The sequence below is a fragment of the Vanellus vanellus genome (genome assembly GCF_965231255.1).
Source record: "Vanellus vanellus genome assembly, chromosome: 3".
Taxonomy (NCBI): Eukaryota; Metazoa; Chordata; class Aves; order Charadriiformes; family Charadriidae; genus Vanellus; species Vanellus vanellus.
In genome coordinates, this window is record NC_138907.1 from 27826443 (window position 1) to 27844262 (window position 17820).

The following is a 17820-nucleotide window of genomic DNA, read 5'->3' on the forward strand; positions in this document are numbered from 1 at the left end:
TACCTTAAGACTCAGGTTTAAGGTTGGTATTTTGTTCTTCATGCATTACCTTCTTTTTGTAGTAGAAGCTGTTTTTAGGAACTCCTGGCAGGACCTGATTCCTTCTCCTTGGCCTGGGTTCTAATTTTCTTGCCTAGCTGTTTCTTGCTTCCTGCATGTTCTTATTGATATGATGTTTCTTAAAGGGGAAGTTAAAAAGATTAAGATAAATAAAAAGAGGAGAAAACAAAACTGGGAGAAGAAATCTCAGTGTCTTGAAAAAAGGGTATTTAACCTTAGAATGAAAGAAAGCAAATGACAATGTTATTAAATTGATAAAGCTGATGTTTTAAAATATGAAACCTGCTGTCTTTAAGAATAAACTAAAGCCCTTGTGGAGTACTTCTGTGGAGCAAAGAGAATGTAAGGTCGGTGAACAACGATTGGATAGACTGTGAATAGGCTCATCAAACTTTTGTAATACGTGTGTTGGATTTGCTTCTCTTTTGTATTGCCAAAATATTTTAATGAACACAAATATCATCCTCCTTCATTTCAGTCCCATTTTCTTTTATTTTCTCTGTATATATAAAAATATTGCATTTTCTTAATGCAGAGTGAACTTAGCCCGCCTATGTTAATAGAACATCCTTTACGATGCCTAGTCCTATGTGCCCAGGTGCATGCAGGGATGTGGAGAAGAAATGGGTTCTCTCTTGTTAATCAGGTAAGTACATAGTAGCTGTAGAATCACTGTTTTCTGATAACTCCCCCAAGATCATTTCGGACCTCAAAACCTCCCCTTTCTGTATTGATTTCAAATTTCACTTACGTAAATCTTATGGAAGGTAATGCGACGTAGGCATTTATGTCAACACTCACAACATTTGAATATTTGTGCTGTTAAACAGGTCTTTGATTTCTTAGCCAGAAGTTGCTTTTTGTTTCAGGACTGCTGCAGTGCTCAGTGAACTTAGTCCTCTATGCATAAAGAAGTTTTAGTATAATGCAGTTAGTGACTCCTAGTCTTTTTACTGTATACTGTCCAGCAGCAGCATGAAGTGCAGAATTAGATCTGTGCATCTTCAGTAATGCATTCATCACCTTCACATAAAATTCTCATATGAAAATATGCACCATTAAGATATTATTACTCTTTATGTTTATAAATTAATTGAAAACCAAGGATGACACAGAAGCATTAGAACTGAGTGTTTCTTGGCTTTTATCTGTCGTACTTCTGGAGACTAGTTCCATCCATCTCTAAACTGATGTTCTCTGTGTTTGTACCAATTAAGTCTTAGGTGTTTCAAGCATAACAACTATAAAATGGGTACTGTAGTGTCAGTGCCACCCACCAGGGTGATCGGATAAAGTGATTTTTCTTAGCGAGACACAGATTACAACAGAAATAGGATTTAGTTCTGTGAGGTGCTAACTTGATTTATTTGCAAGAAACTTCTTTCCCTCCCACAAGCCCCCATCTTTATTAGATAATTGCAATGCATGTGTACTAGGAGGCTGAATTGTGCTGCTCAAACATATATTCTGACACTTCTGGCCTTTTAACTGAAAAGATCTTTATAAGGTGATGTCCTTTCTTGTCATTATTAAAGCAAAAGGAGCTCTGGTTATGTACAATTGTAGCAGCGCCCGTATTACTGTAGACACACATCAAATCTGAAATTTCAGCATAGCTTTAATGGAGAAATAAGTCTCCGTTGATTTCTCCTGGTTGTCAGCATTTTGAAGTTAAGAGCCTGGTTTGGTTTAGGTAATATGGCTCCCACGGTCTGGAAGTTCTTTCTCTTTCCTTTGGCTATGGAGAGCTCATGTTCAGCCAGGTCCTTTTGGATATTTTCCCAGGAGATTGGAATGGGCATCTATGTGTGGATTATTAGTGTGGGGAAGAGAGGGAAGGCATGCCTAGCTCTCCTCCATGTAATTCTGGTGAGAAATGGTGTGTGTCTAGAGGAAAGTTCAGCACACTGAAAATTGTTCCCAGTCCGAGGTAGAAACTTGACAGCCCTCTTGAGTTTTCCTTAATTGTGGTAGAGTCAACCTGTCCCACGTTTCAGTGCCGTGCAGTGACTGCAGTGTTGCTACCGCTTGGTGCGGTACTGTTGAGTTCACTCCCAGGATGATTTAGTTAAGTATGGTTCTATCACAGTATTAACATTTTGCTGAAACTGGCAATTCCTGAAAGATTATCTCTCAAATAATTAAAAGCAATTAATGGAGCAAAGAACACTTCTCCAACTGCACGGGCTTTCTGTCCTGTGAATTTCAGTTAATTGCTGAACAAGTAGATGTATTAAAATGTAGCCCAAAGAGGTCCACAGGATTTTTCCTTCTGTGTTTATCTAGGCTTTAGATCAGTACAACCCAGTCAGCAACCATGCTGTTTTGTGCTATATAAAAATGCTTTCTGCATAGAAATATATCTGTGTATTTTTTTCAAATCACAGATGCATTTTTTGTTTACTAATACTGTATAACAAAGTTTACTCTTTCAGAATAAAAATAAGTTTAGATTAAATATGATGTTTGTTAATTATTGTGGTTTGGCTTTTTTTGTTTCAGATTTATTACTATCATAATGTGAAGTGCAGGAGGGAGATGTTTGACAAGGACATAGTAATGCTTCAGGTAACTACATGTACCAGTTTGCATTTTTATCAAGCATTTTCAGGATATGTGTGCATTTGTTTTTAGTTCCATCAGAACCTTGAAATGACAAGGGAAAAAGTCAGTTTTTGTGGAAGGACTTATATTTTTTAATTGTATCTGTGTCTTTATGTGATAATTTGCAAAGGAAATACTGTTGTTGTAATCCCTGTTTTTTAAATATACTGTGGAAAGTGCAGAATTTTCTGTGTAATGCATATGTTATGCTACATATTCAATAATGTAATATTTTGGCTAATGGATCATGCTGTACTGGCAGTTGTGTGAGTCTACAGGTCTTCAGTAATGTACTCAACGTATGTGTTGTCTCTTCTCCCTCCCTTCAAAGTTGGTATCTAAAATGCTGGATAGAAAGTGGAACCCCCATATAGTAGTTTGTGAAGAAGAAATTTTACAAATCTGGCAGTCTAGTTAGCTCTGACACAGAGAGGTCTGATGCATTATTTCAACATTGAGAGTGTTGAAAACTAAAATTTGCAGCTTGGGGCGCATAGTTCATCTAGATGGCAAATTCTTTTCTCAGGAAGTCCCTTAAATCTTACCTAGAGTTAGCAATGCCCGATATGATGTGTACATCCTCAATTACTTCGGCTTTCAGACATGCTTCCCTGAGTCTTGATCTGCCCCTAGATTTTAATGATCATCTGCAGCTGCCCCAAGGTAGATATCCTTGAGTTTTGTTGAAAATCATTCTGTCTTAAAGATGGTCCCATTAGCAGTAAGTAAACTAAGGACAAATGGCTACGTTGAAACATTAGTAGTATTCTTTCCGGGAAGGTCTGGGAAGTCTTGCTAAAGTCTTCAGCCTTGGTTTTGAGGATTGGAATTCGTATTTAAAATCTTTGTGTTGTATACTAAGTGATATTATGCCTTCTAAAAGCTGAGCCAGCAGGAACAGGATTGTAGAGACAAAACCAACCAACCAAAAGTTTTTAATTGAATTGTATTCAGAGTATTTGAGATAAAGGAGTAATTCTGAATATTTTACACTTAAAAGGACATCAGAAATTATTGATAAAGCATAGGATCCTACTTGTCAAATGTACTGTCACTTATGTTATTGGAGACCTAAGGGAGTAAACTTAATTAAATCTTCATGCTCAGGATGGAGAGAGGAATGAATTTCATAAAGAATGTACTGTGAACACTGTATGTAAATATACAAACATGCTATAATAAAACCCTATCTGTTTTCTGTTTATAATATTTTTTTTTTCTTTAATAGACAGGTGTGTCTATGATGGATCCAAATCACTTCTTGATGATAATGCTGAGTCGCTTTGAACTTTATCAGATATTTAGTACCCCAGACTATGGCAAAAGATTTAGCACAGAAAATACTAACAAGGTATTTTATGTACTACGGCAATAGAAAATCTGCAATTTTGTTTCCAAAAGTGTATCAGATGCTGTTGTAGTGAGATTGTGCAGTTTCTTGATAAAAATGCAAAACCTACTGTATTTTAATTTTATTTGACCAGTTTGAAATATGCATAAAAATTTTTTCCTGTCACACTGGTGAATGTCAGAAACCGATGCATAATTTTTGCATTAAGAAGTTTAAGGCAGTTGTGATGGCATTTCAGCATAGCTTAATTTGGGAGTGCTAAGGGTGAAGCCAGCCAATGTTTTGAAGCACTGAAAAAATATTTTCAGCATATGGAATAATTCTTTTACCCTTAGTTGAAAAATGTAAATTCTTTTTTTTTGTCTGTTTATTTTAATTCAGGATGTTGTTCAGCAAAATAACACTCTTATAGAAGAGATGCTATACCTCATTATAATGATTGTTGGTAAGTTCAGAATACATTTAATTATTTTTTAAAATTTAGTCTCTTTAATGGTCTGGAATGAGCATTATTGATTATCACCTCAAGTTCAGTTCTGTTTTGAACTTCCTGCAGTTCTGACTTCTTTCCTAGGAGAAAAACCTCGAAACTAGCTTAGATGATCATAATGAAGTTTTGAACAGTGGTGGGTGAACACAGAATTTCACAGAAGAGACTTATTTTCCAGTCTTCTCCTTTAAGTTTCGAAAGAAGAGAAATAAATGTTTAAAATCCTTAAATAAAAAGTTGTTTTTTGGTTTACAGGTGAAAGATTCAGTCCTGGAATAGGACAGGTAAATGCAACAGATGAAATCAAACGAGAGATCATCCATCAGCTGAGCATCAGGCCAATGGCGCACAGTGAATTGGTAAAGGCATTACCTGAAGATGTAAGTAACTTGGGGGTGAGGGGGGAAAAGGAATTTCAAAGGTATAAGGCTGATTTCTCTGATTGCTGAAATTTTTTCTTACACATGTTCATTCCACTTAATGTGGAATCGGTGGAATGGGAGCAGCGTGATTATGCTAAGAGTAAGGTTAGCTTCAGGACAGATTAATAGTTGTCATGGAGAAGGTAGGAAAAAAGCCATAGAAGAAGAAAAAACACATGAAAGAGGCAGGAGCCTGAGGGCTTCTTCAGCTCTTCTCTCTTCTCTTTTTAATACGTTTCTTATCAGGCCATCTGGCCAGCAGTCACTGCAGTCCGCTTGTAAATGCGGAATAGACATATGGAAGTGGGTTGTTGGAGTTATCCAGAAATATAAGCTGTCATATTTTAAAGCCTAACAGTAACTGGAGAGACATGGAATCAGGCATGCTATAACGACTTGTGTAACATAGATGCTTTATTTGCATGGACAGAAGCATTTATCTGAATTCTGGTATGAGTGGTTTTGTAGGATAGCAAAGCTGCCTTTTTTCTTTTTTTTTAGATTATTTTTGAAATAATCTTTTAAACATGATTTCTGAAGGCAGTAAAAATTCAAAAGCTAATCTTTTACTATACTGGCAGTACTTTTAATGATAAATTCTGAAATATTTTTCCTTCTTCTAAATATTTTAAATTTAAACAATTTGAAAAGTCAAATTTTAGGGTAGTATCATGATTTTTTAAAAAATAATTTAAGGTTAGATGAAAGAGCAAACTAGGATTTAAGCTAGACTTCTAAATTGTATTGTCAGTCTTAAATAATTTTTCCCTGGCCTGTTAACTGCTGTGAATATGCATTGGAGGAAGGGGATGGAAATATTAAAAGGTAATTTGTGTATGAGGTAGTGTTACGTACTAGAGCTGATTTCTCTTGCTGCCTCTTGTGGTTGTTTTAGCATTTTTCAGTGACTTGTCTTTTTAGCTTTCCTATATTTATTTCATTTTAAAGGCCTAGAAACCAGAAATTGACTGTGTATTCCTAAGATACATTGAGTAGGCTAACTTAAGAGTTTTCTTCTGTTGCTGTTACATCCAAGTTTATTATGACAAGGGAAAACAGTAAAAATTAAACACCTGAAATGGCATGATTTTTTAAAAATACTTTTTGCCGAAATGGTACTTCTGAATGTGTTTTCATGTTACGTGCTTTAGTGTTCTCTTCAGTGCCAGTAAAATGGCTTTGTACTACATTCATTTTGCATGCTTATCTAGTGTTGAATGGTATTTGACTGTTCAATCCAAGAACTATAGTAACAGACTGTCTTTCCTTTTCACTCTATGTAGGAGAATAGAGAGACAGGAATGGAAAGTGTGATTGAAGAAGTGGCATGTTTCAAGTATGTTTTTCTTTATTCTAATGTTTCAACTTTAAAAATGGACTACCGAAATCAGTGAAAATGAGAGAATAGAAAAAAGGGTGCTGTGTCATGATGTTTTCCCATGGCTTTACTCATGGGCATCGTTCTAATACTGTTACTTATTTGATTTGTAGACTCGCTATTGAGTGGTGTTTTTTACCTGTTCTAAAATAATGATCATTTAATAACCTAATAATAATAATTAATAGCCAAAATTTAATAATAATCATTTATGCACAAATGTTAATAACTACAAAACATAAGGGAATTTTTTGTTTTCTTTTGTTTTTTTGTAGGAAACCTGGATTAACAGGCAGAGGGCTGTATGAATTAAAACCAGAATGTGCCAAGAACTTCAATCTATATTTCTATCACTTTTCAAGGGCAGAGCAATCAAAGGTATCTAGTAATTTAACTTTCTCATCTCTATTTTGTGTCTTTTTTGGTTTGCTTTTTTCCTAAGCTTAGTTCTGTGAAGAAGTATTATCAGCTGGTTAAAAGTTAACTTTTAAAAGTTAAATTATTTGAGAATGTTAAAAATTCGCCCAAGATTTTGCAGTGATTTTTGTGTCACCGGATCCTATACTCTATACAAAGCTGTTGAAATCGGAGGCCCTTTAGGAGCTTGTTTGTGGGTTCTCTTAAGTCTTATTTTACTGAAAGTATTTAAACAATCCATATTTTTGCTTGCCTTTATGGAAATTACCAGTTTAGCTCAGACTTGTCCTACAATTTTACGCTAGAAAAAGAATCTAGGTTGGCTCAAGATGAAAGATTAATTTTGAAGATACATGCCCTACTTTACAAGTAGAATGTAAGACAAACAGAAAAGACATGGAAGCTTTCTTGTTTTATTTAAGTCTGGGGAAAAGGGGGGAAAACCAGTAACAACGTAATAAAGCATGAATGCTCTTTTATTAGTTTTATATTTGTACAGGTTTTGAGTAGTATTGGCATCATTCTTCTATTTCAGGCAGAGGAAGCACAAAGAAAACTGAAAAGACAGAACAGAGAAGATACAGGTATTTCTCTTTGAGAGAAGATGGGAGGAGAGGGAAGCACCTATCAATCTGTATTTTGCCCTGACACTTAGACTAATATCCTCTTCTTGGGTTAGCCAGAAATTGGTTGAAAATGTAGCAATTTCCCTTATGTCTCCCTGGTTATAGACAGGAATCTGATCTGTCATGGAACTAGCCTTCTGCATGGCTTATTCCTTTGGCTTTTCTGTTACATGAAAGCCACATTGGATGTTACCTGTAATACGGTTTATCAAGCAACTGTATACTGTCTTGGATTAAGCTGTTAAGCTGTTTGAAAGTCAGACGTTTTATGTGGGTGTTGCAAATTTTAGAGATGCTGAAATATCAAACGCACAAATTTCCCTTTCAGCACTTCCACCGCCAGCTCTTCCTCCTTTCTGCCCACTTTTTGCAAGTCTGGTTAATATTCTGCAATCTGATGTCATGCTCTGCATTATGGGAACTATACTGCAGTGGGCAGTAGAACACAATGGCTATGCCTGGTCAGAGTCCATGCTGCAAAGGGTATGTTTCCTTATTTAAAATTGTGCTTATGCTAAAGGAAGTAATATGTAGTTCAGCATAGGTTTATAGATTTGGGTTGTTTACTTGGTATCTGATGTATCCAGAATGCTTTGAGAAATAAATGGTGTTTTCTGATACACAAGACTAGGGAAACCCCACTGCCTCAGATGCAATTTATTTTTAGAAATGAGTGGAAGACAGTGGTAAATTTCTAATGGGATGCACACCAGAGGGAAGAGTTCTGTTTGAATCAGTTGAAATAGTGTTTACTCTGCTAGAAAACCAGCTTATCTGAGTTGTTGCATATTAAGTACAGCACGTTGACTTTTTCTAGATGTTCTTGCTTATTTTCAGTTTAGGCTAAATCACTTTAGAAAATATCGTAAAAGCAAAGAAAGGAATTTTTCTAACTTGAAAGTGTACCAACTTAGGGAAACTCAACTTTTTGTGCCTTACTATTTATAATGATCTTTAGAAACCTGGAGGGTTACTGTGGATTTTGTTGTCTATGATGGTCATTTTCTGGGGTGTGCAGAGATAAGTGGTGAACTGCCATCAAAGGGCTGTTCGTATTGGTCAGGGTTGTTGGTTTAGTGTCCAAACCAAAACTTTTCAAAAATATTGATGGATTTTTAAATAACATTTTGCAGTGAAACCCCAGCTTTGAAACTAAGTATTAATTTTTTTACATTCAGTCTTATTGGGTGTCTATTACTTTTTAGAGCTAAGCTTAAATTAACATAAGCAATTCTGTATAACAAAAAGTTGAAGATGGAACAATATATCACTGTTTTAAATCACAACAAAAATTGAAGAATATAGTTACATTTAGGTAATGTGAGAATGCTAGGGTTTGGAATAACTGTTTGAATAGAATAAGATTTTATTTTTATTTTTTTGAAACTGAGCTAAAATATGCTCAGCCATTTGAGTACCTCTGTGGTGTTCTCCAAAATGTGTGGTTCATTAGGGACCTATCACTTGCTCAGAAGCTCGTGACACTTTGTGTTCACTGGTGCCATGCAGTTGGACTGTGTCTCCTATGTCAACCACTCACATCTTGGAAGCACCGTGTAAAGGTTAATATGAGACATCTGGAAGAGGTGGCCCATATCTGATGAGACCTTGTTAGACAGATGTGATAGACTGAGGAAAAATTGACTGTTACTTATTAAAACAAGTTAAAAAAAATTCAAGACTTAAATCAGGTTTTACCACTTTTTCTGTAGATAGTTAAACTGTTGCATTCCAGTTCTGCTACAGATTTTCCAGTGATTATCCTTTCCTTACACGGGTTTCAGTGTTGATTCCAGGCATTCAGTAATGCTTTTTGTCTAGACCATCCTGCAATTTGTATGGGGTGGCGAAAGTGGTTGATTCTGCATGACAGAGTTCACCATCAAGATTTAAGTATTTCAGTTTTAAAATGCTATTCAGGCTATTTTAGTTCAGATAGGATGATTTCAGTTTTTATGTTTTAAGACTACAGCTTTTTACTTACCTAAAGGTTAACATCATTTTTAAATGTGTTTCGGGAGTGTTAGAATAAACTTTTAATAACTTTAAAAAATAATTTTAACTTTTTGCCAGTTAAAATTTGTATGTAAAAAGGATTTAAAGTGTGCATCGTGCTTCTGTCTGGAGACTTGCAGTAATAACATGCAATTGCTAGGGAGAAAGCTAAGAAGCACTGACTTCTCAGCAAACAGAAAGATACAAGTGGTACAATGTGTTTGGGTTTTTTATCTGGCAAAGTTTCAAGAATTTGTAAACAAATGCTGCTACTCCTGTGTAATGTGTCTTTAAATTTATGTATATAGAAATAACTTCAAATATATTCTTATTTTATAATTTTACTGTATGACTTCCTTGTCGCTTAATGAATTGCCCAAACTATATAAAGAGATTATATGAATTATTTAAGGAAAGAACTAAAATTTATAATTTTTACTTAGGTTTTGCATTTGCTTGGAATGGCACTACAAGAAGAAAAACAGCATCTGGAGAATCTCAGTGAGGAGAATGTTGTAACATTTACCTTCACTCAGAAAATATCAAGTATGCCTTTCTTTTCAAATGTATAGCAAATTCTAAATAACTGGAAATGCCAGTATCTCATATTTTATTCTTCCAAAACGGTATTTACCAGAAGAGTACGTGTGTTTATCCATCACAATTTTATGAAGTTGACTATACGTATGTCCCTTACATATGGGTAGATTCTGTGATAGAAGCAATACTAAAGGCCTTTTCTAGAGGAGAAATCCAAAAGTTGAATAATACCCAGTAAACCTGATTCTTAATATCTTTAAGTAGTGTCTTTACAAAGATTACTGTACATGATCAGATACTACAGTTGCAAAACCTGTAGTTGCTTTCTTAAATGGTCTTTTAATCTTGACTCTCCTTTGTATCTTCTGACTAGTGCCTCTATTTTTACTAAGACATGAAAGTTGCTAAGACTTTTCAATTTAAAATAGGTGGAAAATAAAATATTGGGAGCTCTACGCAGCAGCTCCCAAGATGAAAATAGCCAGGGGGCACATATAGTGCATTTGTCTTGTAGGAAAATACAGTCAGTGAGCAAGACTTTTAAGAGTATTTCCTCTAACTTTATGGGATTTAGAGGGTGTTCATGAAAATATTTAAGGAGGGGGGAATGAAAGTTGCATTTTGTGCCTGTTTGTTGAAGGAATTCTTCAGCTGTTGAACATATGCAAGCATTGGTTTTTGGTTTTTATTGTTTTCAATGTTAGTGAATGATTAGTTTGTTTGGTAACAGTATAATCAGTTATCATCATATTTTTTTTCTCAGAACCAGGAGAGGCACCCAATAATTCCCCCAGTATACTAGCTATGCTAGAAACATTGCAAAATGCACCTCATCTGGAAGTGCACAAGGACATGATCAGATGGATATTGAAGGTAAATATATTTTATATAACTGCTGAAAATCATGGAAAGAAGATTTTTGAAACTCTTGTAATTATATTGTGACGATTTCCTTATTTCCCGTGTTGATTTGTTGTGCCGCCGCCTTCTTCTTCTTCTTCTGGAATCCAACACTGCACATTATCTGGCCAGCATTATAGTATATACAGTTATATTCACATGTCACAAACAAATTAAGTGATGTTGTTTTTTGGGTTGGTGTTTTGTTTTTTTTCTTACAGACTTTTAATACTATTAAGAAACTAAGAGAAAGCTCTTCTACAAGTCCTGTGGCCGAGACAGAAGGAAATATTATGGAGGAGGTAAAAGCAAGCTGTAACAGTTAGCTGATCTGGAACAGGTCTGGGTGGTGACTAGCGAAGGACTGTGTTTCTAATTGCAGCTCTAAATCAAAGATGGGAAACATCAGTGATTTCTGAAATTCTGTCTCACAGCTTCTAGATCAAACCCATTTGTTCGAAAGACCTATTGGGAGAGTCCCTGGACTGTTTTTCTTTGCTTTATATATTGTAGTCTCCAAATCTTTGGCAAGTTTACTGCTTAGAACTCTTTGTAGTACTGATCACAGTATTTAAGGATTCTGCTCTTCCCATAATTTCTCACTCCTTGGAAAGTTGTTAAAAGAAATGGTATCTATGCATTTTACCGTGCAGGTCATTCCAGATAAGCTCTGCTGATTCATTTATCTTGACATGATATTCTAGACACTAAACAAAACCTGGGAGCACTATAGTACATTTAGGAATACAGCTAATGTGGAGGAAGAGCAGCACTAGAGACTTGTCACTTACCTTTTTATCTTATGAAAGCTCAAAGGGAAGAGAAATACAAAATACAATTAAAGGTTGAGGGGGAGAAGTATCCTTCTGGATCTGCAGTTCTACCTGGCATTGAACATGAGCTAGAGAAAAGAGGGTACAAAATAACTTTTTGGTAGACTTTGCTTTTGCCTTTTTATGAGATTTTCATTGTTTTAAAGTTAGTACAAGTTACACATAGGAGTACCTAAAATAAATTGTGTGTTGCAATAAGATTTTAAAAATGACTGAGTGAACAATACAATTTCAGAGTTCACGTGATAAAGACAAAGCTGAAAGGAAGCGAAAAGCTGAGATTGCCAGACTGCGCAGGGAAAAGATCATGGCCCAGATGTCTGAGATGCAACGGCACTTCATTAATGAAAACAAAGAACTCTTTCAGCAAACTTTGGAAGAGTTAGATACTTCAACCTCCGGAGTACATGAAAATAGGTAAAGGAATTTCATTTACATTTTTTTCCTTTAACTTTTGCATCAGATTGTCCTATTGTTACTTCTTAAAAAAATCACTTTTTTTAGTCTTGAAGGAAAACTATTCACAAGGGTTTTTTGAGACCAAAAAAGCAGCAGTAAATGGAATGCTTTCCTCTTCTTGTCAAGATAGTGGGGTAAATACTGATTCCTCCCTCATCCCATCCTCATAGTGTTCAACATAAACAGGCAAATAATTTTTTATATAAAATCATCCAGTAATTTTTTAATAATACAGAAGAGCCTATGCTATTAAACACGGTAATTTGGAAGTAGCTGATTATCTGCCTGTTAAAGGTCTGAAAGAAAATCTACTTGTAACTGGAAATACGACTTGAAGCATGCTAATGATTTTGTGGGGAAGTGGAGAGTGTTTTCAGAATTTGTCATGCACTTGAGGGATGATGATGATGGAGGGTTGCAGATACAGTTTCTATGTTAAACTGGAGTGGGTAATATCGGGAGGCCACTTTTTTTCTAGAAAATTTGTTCTATTTCTGGGGACATAGGAATTGTATAAATGCCAAAACTACTTTTGTCAGAGAGCATTTATCACAAAGATAAAAACCTCATTAATCGCATTTAAATGATTATCTGATTTGTAATGTTTTTCAAATAATTTGCTCACTAGCATTCTTTGAATATTCTAGCCCTGTAATTTCGGATGCAAAACTCACAGCCTTGGGACCAGAGCAAACTAGAGTAGCTGAACACAGACAGGTTGTTATGTGTATATTGTGTCAGGAGGAACAAGAAGTTAAAGTCGACAGCAGGGCTATGGTCTTGGCAGCATTTATTCAGCGATCAACTGTGTTGTCTAAAAATAGAAGCAAAATTATTCCAGACCCTGGTAAGTAGTGTTCATAGTTGTCTTCAATATTAATGAATATCAGAGTCACTGTAATGACCACGTGCTTTCTTTTGGGACCGTAGCATTAGCTGCTTATGTTAACCATATAATTGTGAATGGCCTCATTGTAATCAGTGGCAGAACTCCCATATTTTTAGTGAGATAGAAATTTGTGTTCTAAATAATGTAAAACCACTGCAAAGCATTATCTAAATGTTCTGTCAGCCATTTATGACAATTTATTTGTAACTATTAAAAAAACCCTTTAAAATCAGAAGTGTTTGTTCTTAAAGTATGCCTGTAACGTTAGAGGGAGAGGAGGTGTTGATTTAGTGCTATAAAAGCACAAGATACACATTTCCTTCCTCTCAGTTATACAAACTGAAATACCTCTTAGCAAGAATAAAGAAGTGCTTCGATTTAGGTGACTTTGTGAAACAGATCACAGTGATCAATGGCATTGTTACAAAGGTTTCTCTGGATTCTGTGTACGTAAACACATAGAAAATTTCTGCACTGAATCATTTTGCACTCTCACTCTGAAGATTAATGTTCTTAGACTCATTGTTTACTGGTACTGAACCAGCAAAACTGCAGGTAGATCTTGGGGACTTTTACTAGGGCCCAGCACCTCCGAAAGCTTGGTTTGAAGTCTGTCTACAGTACATACGCTCAAAACAAAATGACGTGATAATTGTAAATAATCCACAACAACTTAAACTGTTTAGATCAGTAATATGTTTTATGCTTCATCAAATGACTTGTGATAAAGTTTAATAATAACACAAATGTGGTAACGTTTATCTGCGTTTACATCTTTTGATAAATGTTTATTTCAAAGTTGTTTTGTTTTATTTTAAATACAGAAAAATATGACCCATTATTCATGCACCCAGATCTGTCGTGTGGAACACACACAGGTAGCTGTGGACATATTATGCATGCTCATTGTTGGCAAAGGTAAAAAACTATATTTAAGTTTTTTGTCCAAATAGCATGTCATGCCATCAATTTGCCTAATGGCACTAATTTTAATGGCAAAATTACTACCATGTAGTAAATTTAAAAAGGAATGTCATGAAGCGATTAAAACAGCTTTCTGTTGGAAAAAAAAAAATGTAAAAAACTTTATAATAAATGCTGTAAACAAGTTCAAAGTAATTTTCATTTACTATCTGTCCTGTTGGTAAAGAAGAATCCATAGCCACACATCGCAGCTTTCATTCCCTTTGGTTTTTTATCTGTATGCATAATCCCCTGTGGTGCACACATATCTGCACACTGAAGCTCAGATTTTTGGCGTGTTTTTTGCAGTTCAGCAAGACATGTTCCTGTTGCTTCTTGTGCTCTTTACTGAAGTTTTAAATGGCAGTGCATCCCTTGCACTCTTAGTTCCTCCATCATGTTTAATTTGAAGTAGAAACATCTGCGACATATTTCAAGTTCATCTTCAACAAGGAGTAAACTTTATCCTTTGTTCTTATGGTTTTTTTAGAAAACCTTTTTCAGCTATTTTTATTCTTTGATTTTTGGAGGGGGATAGATGTGCTTAGTGCTATATGGTGCTACTGCCATGTGACAAGTGCAAACCATTCAAGCCTCTGACTTCAATTAGGCCCTTCTTTGGTCCTTGGCATGGTTCCTGACGTTGCTGGTTTCAAACTCTGCCATGTGCGTGAAGAGTGTTGGGAGCTCTCAGATTCTCTGGCTGTAACCGTGTGGTGATCCTAGTGCAGGTTTCATTTGTGGTCTTTGATATCACTGCTCACTGTGTTCTTTGTCTTCTTGTGTAGCTCACGTACAGTCCTGTGTGGTTGCCGTTAACTCCTGGAAATGTCCTTAGGTGCCTGTATTCAAACCATTTTTGGGTCACTGTTGGCACAGTCTAAACCATTCCAGAGGTTTCTGGAATAGCAGTTACATGTAGTGAAGCAGTGAATTAGGTTCCTTTTTCATATAGGATTCAGAGATCAGCCACCAGATTTTCCCGTTGCTGCTCTGTTGTGGCCTGTAATGGAATGTGCGCATGGATAGTGCTCATGGCACCTCCCTTAAAATTTCATGTAAAACTTCAGAATTTTATTTTTTTTTAAATCCTTCAACGTTCTCTCTACCTCTCACCCTCACGCTTTTTTCCTAAATAGAAATTGCTAAAGTTCAGACTTAAACGTGATTTTAACAGCCTAATGAACTTCAGCGCTTTGGGGAATTTTGGCTGCCAAAAACTGGGGCTAGCCTGCAGTTAGTAATGCTTTATCAGTCAGAGGGTAGAGCTTTTTGCTTCATATAATTCTCTTATGTATATTTGGGAAAAGGCAAAACAGTGTCTTCGTGAGAATTCATTAATTTATATGTTAAAGTAATGTTTTAATAATCTGCCACTAATATCTTCATCTTTTATAAAGGTATTTTGATGCTGTCCAAGCAAAAGAGCAACGAAGACAACAAAGATTACGAGTACACACAAGTTACGATGTAGAAAATGGTGAATTCCTTTGCCCTCTTTGTGAATGCTTAAGCAACACCGTTATTCCTCTGCTTCCTCCACCAAGAGTTTTGTTTAACAGGTCTGTTTGCTTTATAAGTGTCCTTAATAAATGTAAAAATCAAAATCCCAAACAAGCCACACCCCCAAAACCCCTTTCAAAATGTTTATTATCTTCTGTTTTGATAATCTCAAATGGATTGTCTGCCTGCTTATTTTGGTTTATGGACCTTCCTTGGTTGTTGTACAGTATGGAATTTAGAGTATGAAAGGACAGTAAAGTGTAGGACCTGCAGGAAAAGAACTGAAGGTAGAGGAACATGTGGTCAACAAAGAAAGAGCCTGTTGAGAAACAGAAGAACATGAACTGCCTATGAAATACTAATTCTGTATATAGTTTGTTCCTAACTAATGTGTATTCTGTTTATATACTTTTGGACAGGTTAGACTTTTCAGGCCAACCAAACCTAGCTCAGTGGATCAAAACAATATGCCAGCAAATAAAAGTACTGTATTTACTTCGAGATGAAGACTGTACAAGTAAGTCTGAAGAAATATGTATATTTGTATGTGAAAACCATAGAATCATTTAGGTTGGAAAAGACCCTTAAATCATCGAGTCAAACCGTTAACCTAACACTACCGAGTCCACCACTAAACCATGTCACTAAGCACCATGTCTACATGTCTTTTAAATATCTTCAGAGATGATGACTCAACCAATTCCCTGGGCAGCCTGATCCAATATTTGGTAACCCTTTCAGTAAAGAAATTTTTCCTAATATCCAGTCTAATTCTGCCCTCCCCCCTGACCCTGGCACAGCCTGAGGACGTTTCCTCTTGTTGTATCGCTTGTTACTTGGGAGAACAGGCTGACATCCACCTCGTTGCAGCCTCCTTTCAGGTAGTTGTAGAGAACAATAAGGTCTCATCTCAAACTCCTTTTCTCCAGACTGAACAACCCCAGTTCATGTAAAAGAGCAAGTGTTACAGTTCTACCACAGTGGACTTGAGAAATGGTGCCAAAAGTAGCAAGAGTAGCTCAGAATTTCAGTTTCTGGTGATGTGCTCCTGCTCCTTTTTATAATGTAAAAACTACCTATAGGTGAATAATTGGTGTTTTATTACTTCTTGTTTGTACAGGCAATTCTGGTAATTCAGAAAAAATGGATCAACTGCATTTACCTGAAGGATTTAAACCAGATTTCAAACCGAAGTATGTATTTACATCTTAATCATTAAGACTTCATCATGAAATGGTACTAGAATATGACTTCTGTGCTGGAAGATCTTACTAATTAAGGCAAAAATATGAATTTTGCCTTAATTAGAAAAGTTGATCCTATTATTGCGATGGTATTGAAGTCCAACCCACAAGTAGTAAATAATGCAGTAGAATTTCAGAGGCTGATGTCAAGCATGGATGTGCAGAGACAATGCTGCTGTTGTATAAATTTCAACATCAGGATTAAGCTTTCTTTCCCTGTCGCTTGTAACTGGATGAAGGACTCCTCATTGTAGCTCAGCAAAACAAGTAAAACATCCAGAAAGACTATGGAATGCAGTGTATGTTAATATGTAATTTCAGGTACCATGTTGTGTTTGTATTTGAGACTACCCCTTCTTCACTTGAGGAGAAAGTAAGGAAATTCGTTACACGGTACAGACATTTATCTGCCAACTGCACACAAAAATGCAAGATGCCTATCCCAGCTGATGACAGATTTTTCTGAGTCACGCACAGTTCTTTTAATTTGGTCTTAACTGTATTATGTTGTGAAGACTGGATATTCTTAATGCTAAAAAATGAGATTGGTTCCAATCAAAAAATAATTGGGAGTGTATCTGTCACAGAAAAGAGGTTGCAGAATACTAGATCCAAAGAAAGATACTGGAGTTCTTATTTAAGTTTTAAAAATCTAGGTGTTCAGCTATAGGGTGAATGCTCATTAAAAGTACTGTGCTGACAGTGGAGAAAAAATTAATTACTAATATTGTTTTCTTTGTTTCAGGAATCCTTACTCTGAGAGCATAAAAGAGATGTTGACAACTTTTGGTACAGCAACATACAAAGTAGGCTTGAAGGTTCATCCAAATGAAGAAGATCCGCGTGTACCTATAATGTGCTGGGGAAGCTGTGCTTACACGATACAGACTATAGGTACTAATGTATTCATTTTGCTCCTTTATATGTGTATTTTGGGATTTGGTTAAATTCATGGCATTGAAATATTTTGGGGGTTTGTTTTTTTTCCAGAGCGAATTTTAGCTGATGAAGATAAACCATTATTTGGTCATTTACCTTGTCGACAGGTAAGGATCAAGTAGCAATTCCTCTCTGAATCAGTGGAAAAAGAGGGAGTTATGCTTCTTTAATGCAGAATATCTAAATTTTAAGTTACGGTTATTTAAT

At 35.7% G+C, this 17820-nt stretch overlaps 1 protein-coding gene across 1 annotated transcript in view; it reads left to right on the forward strand.

The window, feature by feature from the left end:
- The window catches only part of UBR2 (ubiquitin protein ligase E3 component n-recognin 2), a 61002-nt gene that overhangs the window by 28082 nt on the left and 15100 nt on the right, over nt 1-17820 (forward strand). Inside the window, exons 17-36 of the mRNA XM_082480588.1 lie at nt 596-706; nt 2563-2628; nt 3893-4015; nt 4397-4460; nt 4761-4885; nt 6211-6263; nt 6581-6683; nt 7258-7306; nt 7677-7831; nt 9787-9889; nt 10647-10756; nt 11005-11085; nt 11852-12033; nt 12723-12922; nt 13789-13882; nt 15328-15489; nt 15850-15965; nt 16551-16623; nt 17420-17568; nt 17665-17720. Coding sequence (XP_082336714.1) covers nt 596-706; nt 2563-2628; nt 3893-4015; nt 4397-4460; nt 4761-4885; nt 6211-6263; nt 6581-6683; nt 7258-7306; nt 7677-7831; nt 9787-9889; nt 10647-10756; nt 11005-11085; nt 11852-12033; nt 12723-12922; nt 13789-13882; nt 15328-15489; nt 15850-15965; nt 16551-16623; nt 17420-17568; nt 17665-17720 — 2175 coding nt within the window. The remainder of the gene's footprint in view (nt 1-595; nt 707-2562; nt 2629-3892; nt 4016-4396; nt 4461-4760; nt 4886-6210; nt 6264-6580; nt 6684-7257; nt 7307-7676; nt 7832-9786; nt 9890-10646; nt 10757-11004; nt 11086-11851; nt 12034-12722; nt 12923-13788; nt 13883-15327; nt 15490-15849; nt 15966-16550; nt 16624-17419; nt 17569-17664; nt 17721-17820) is intronic.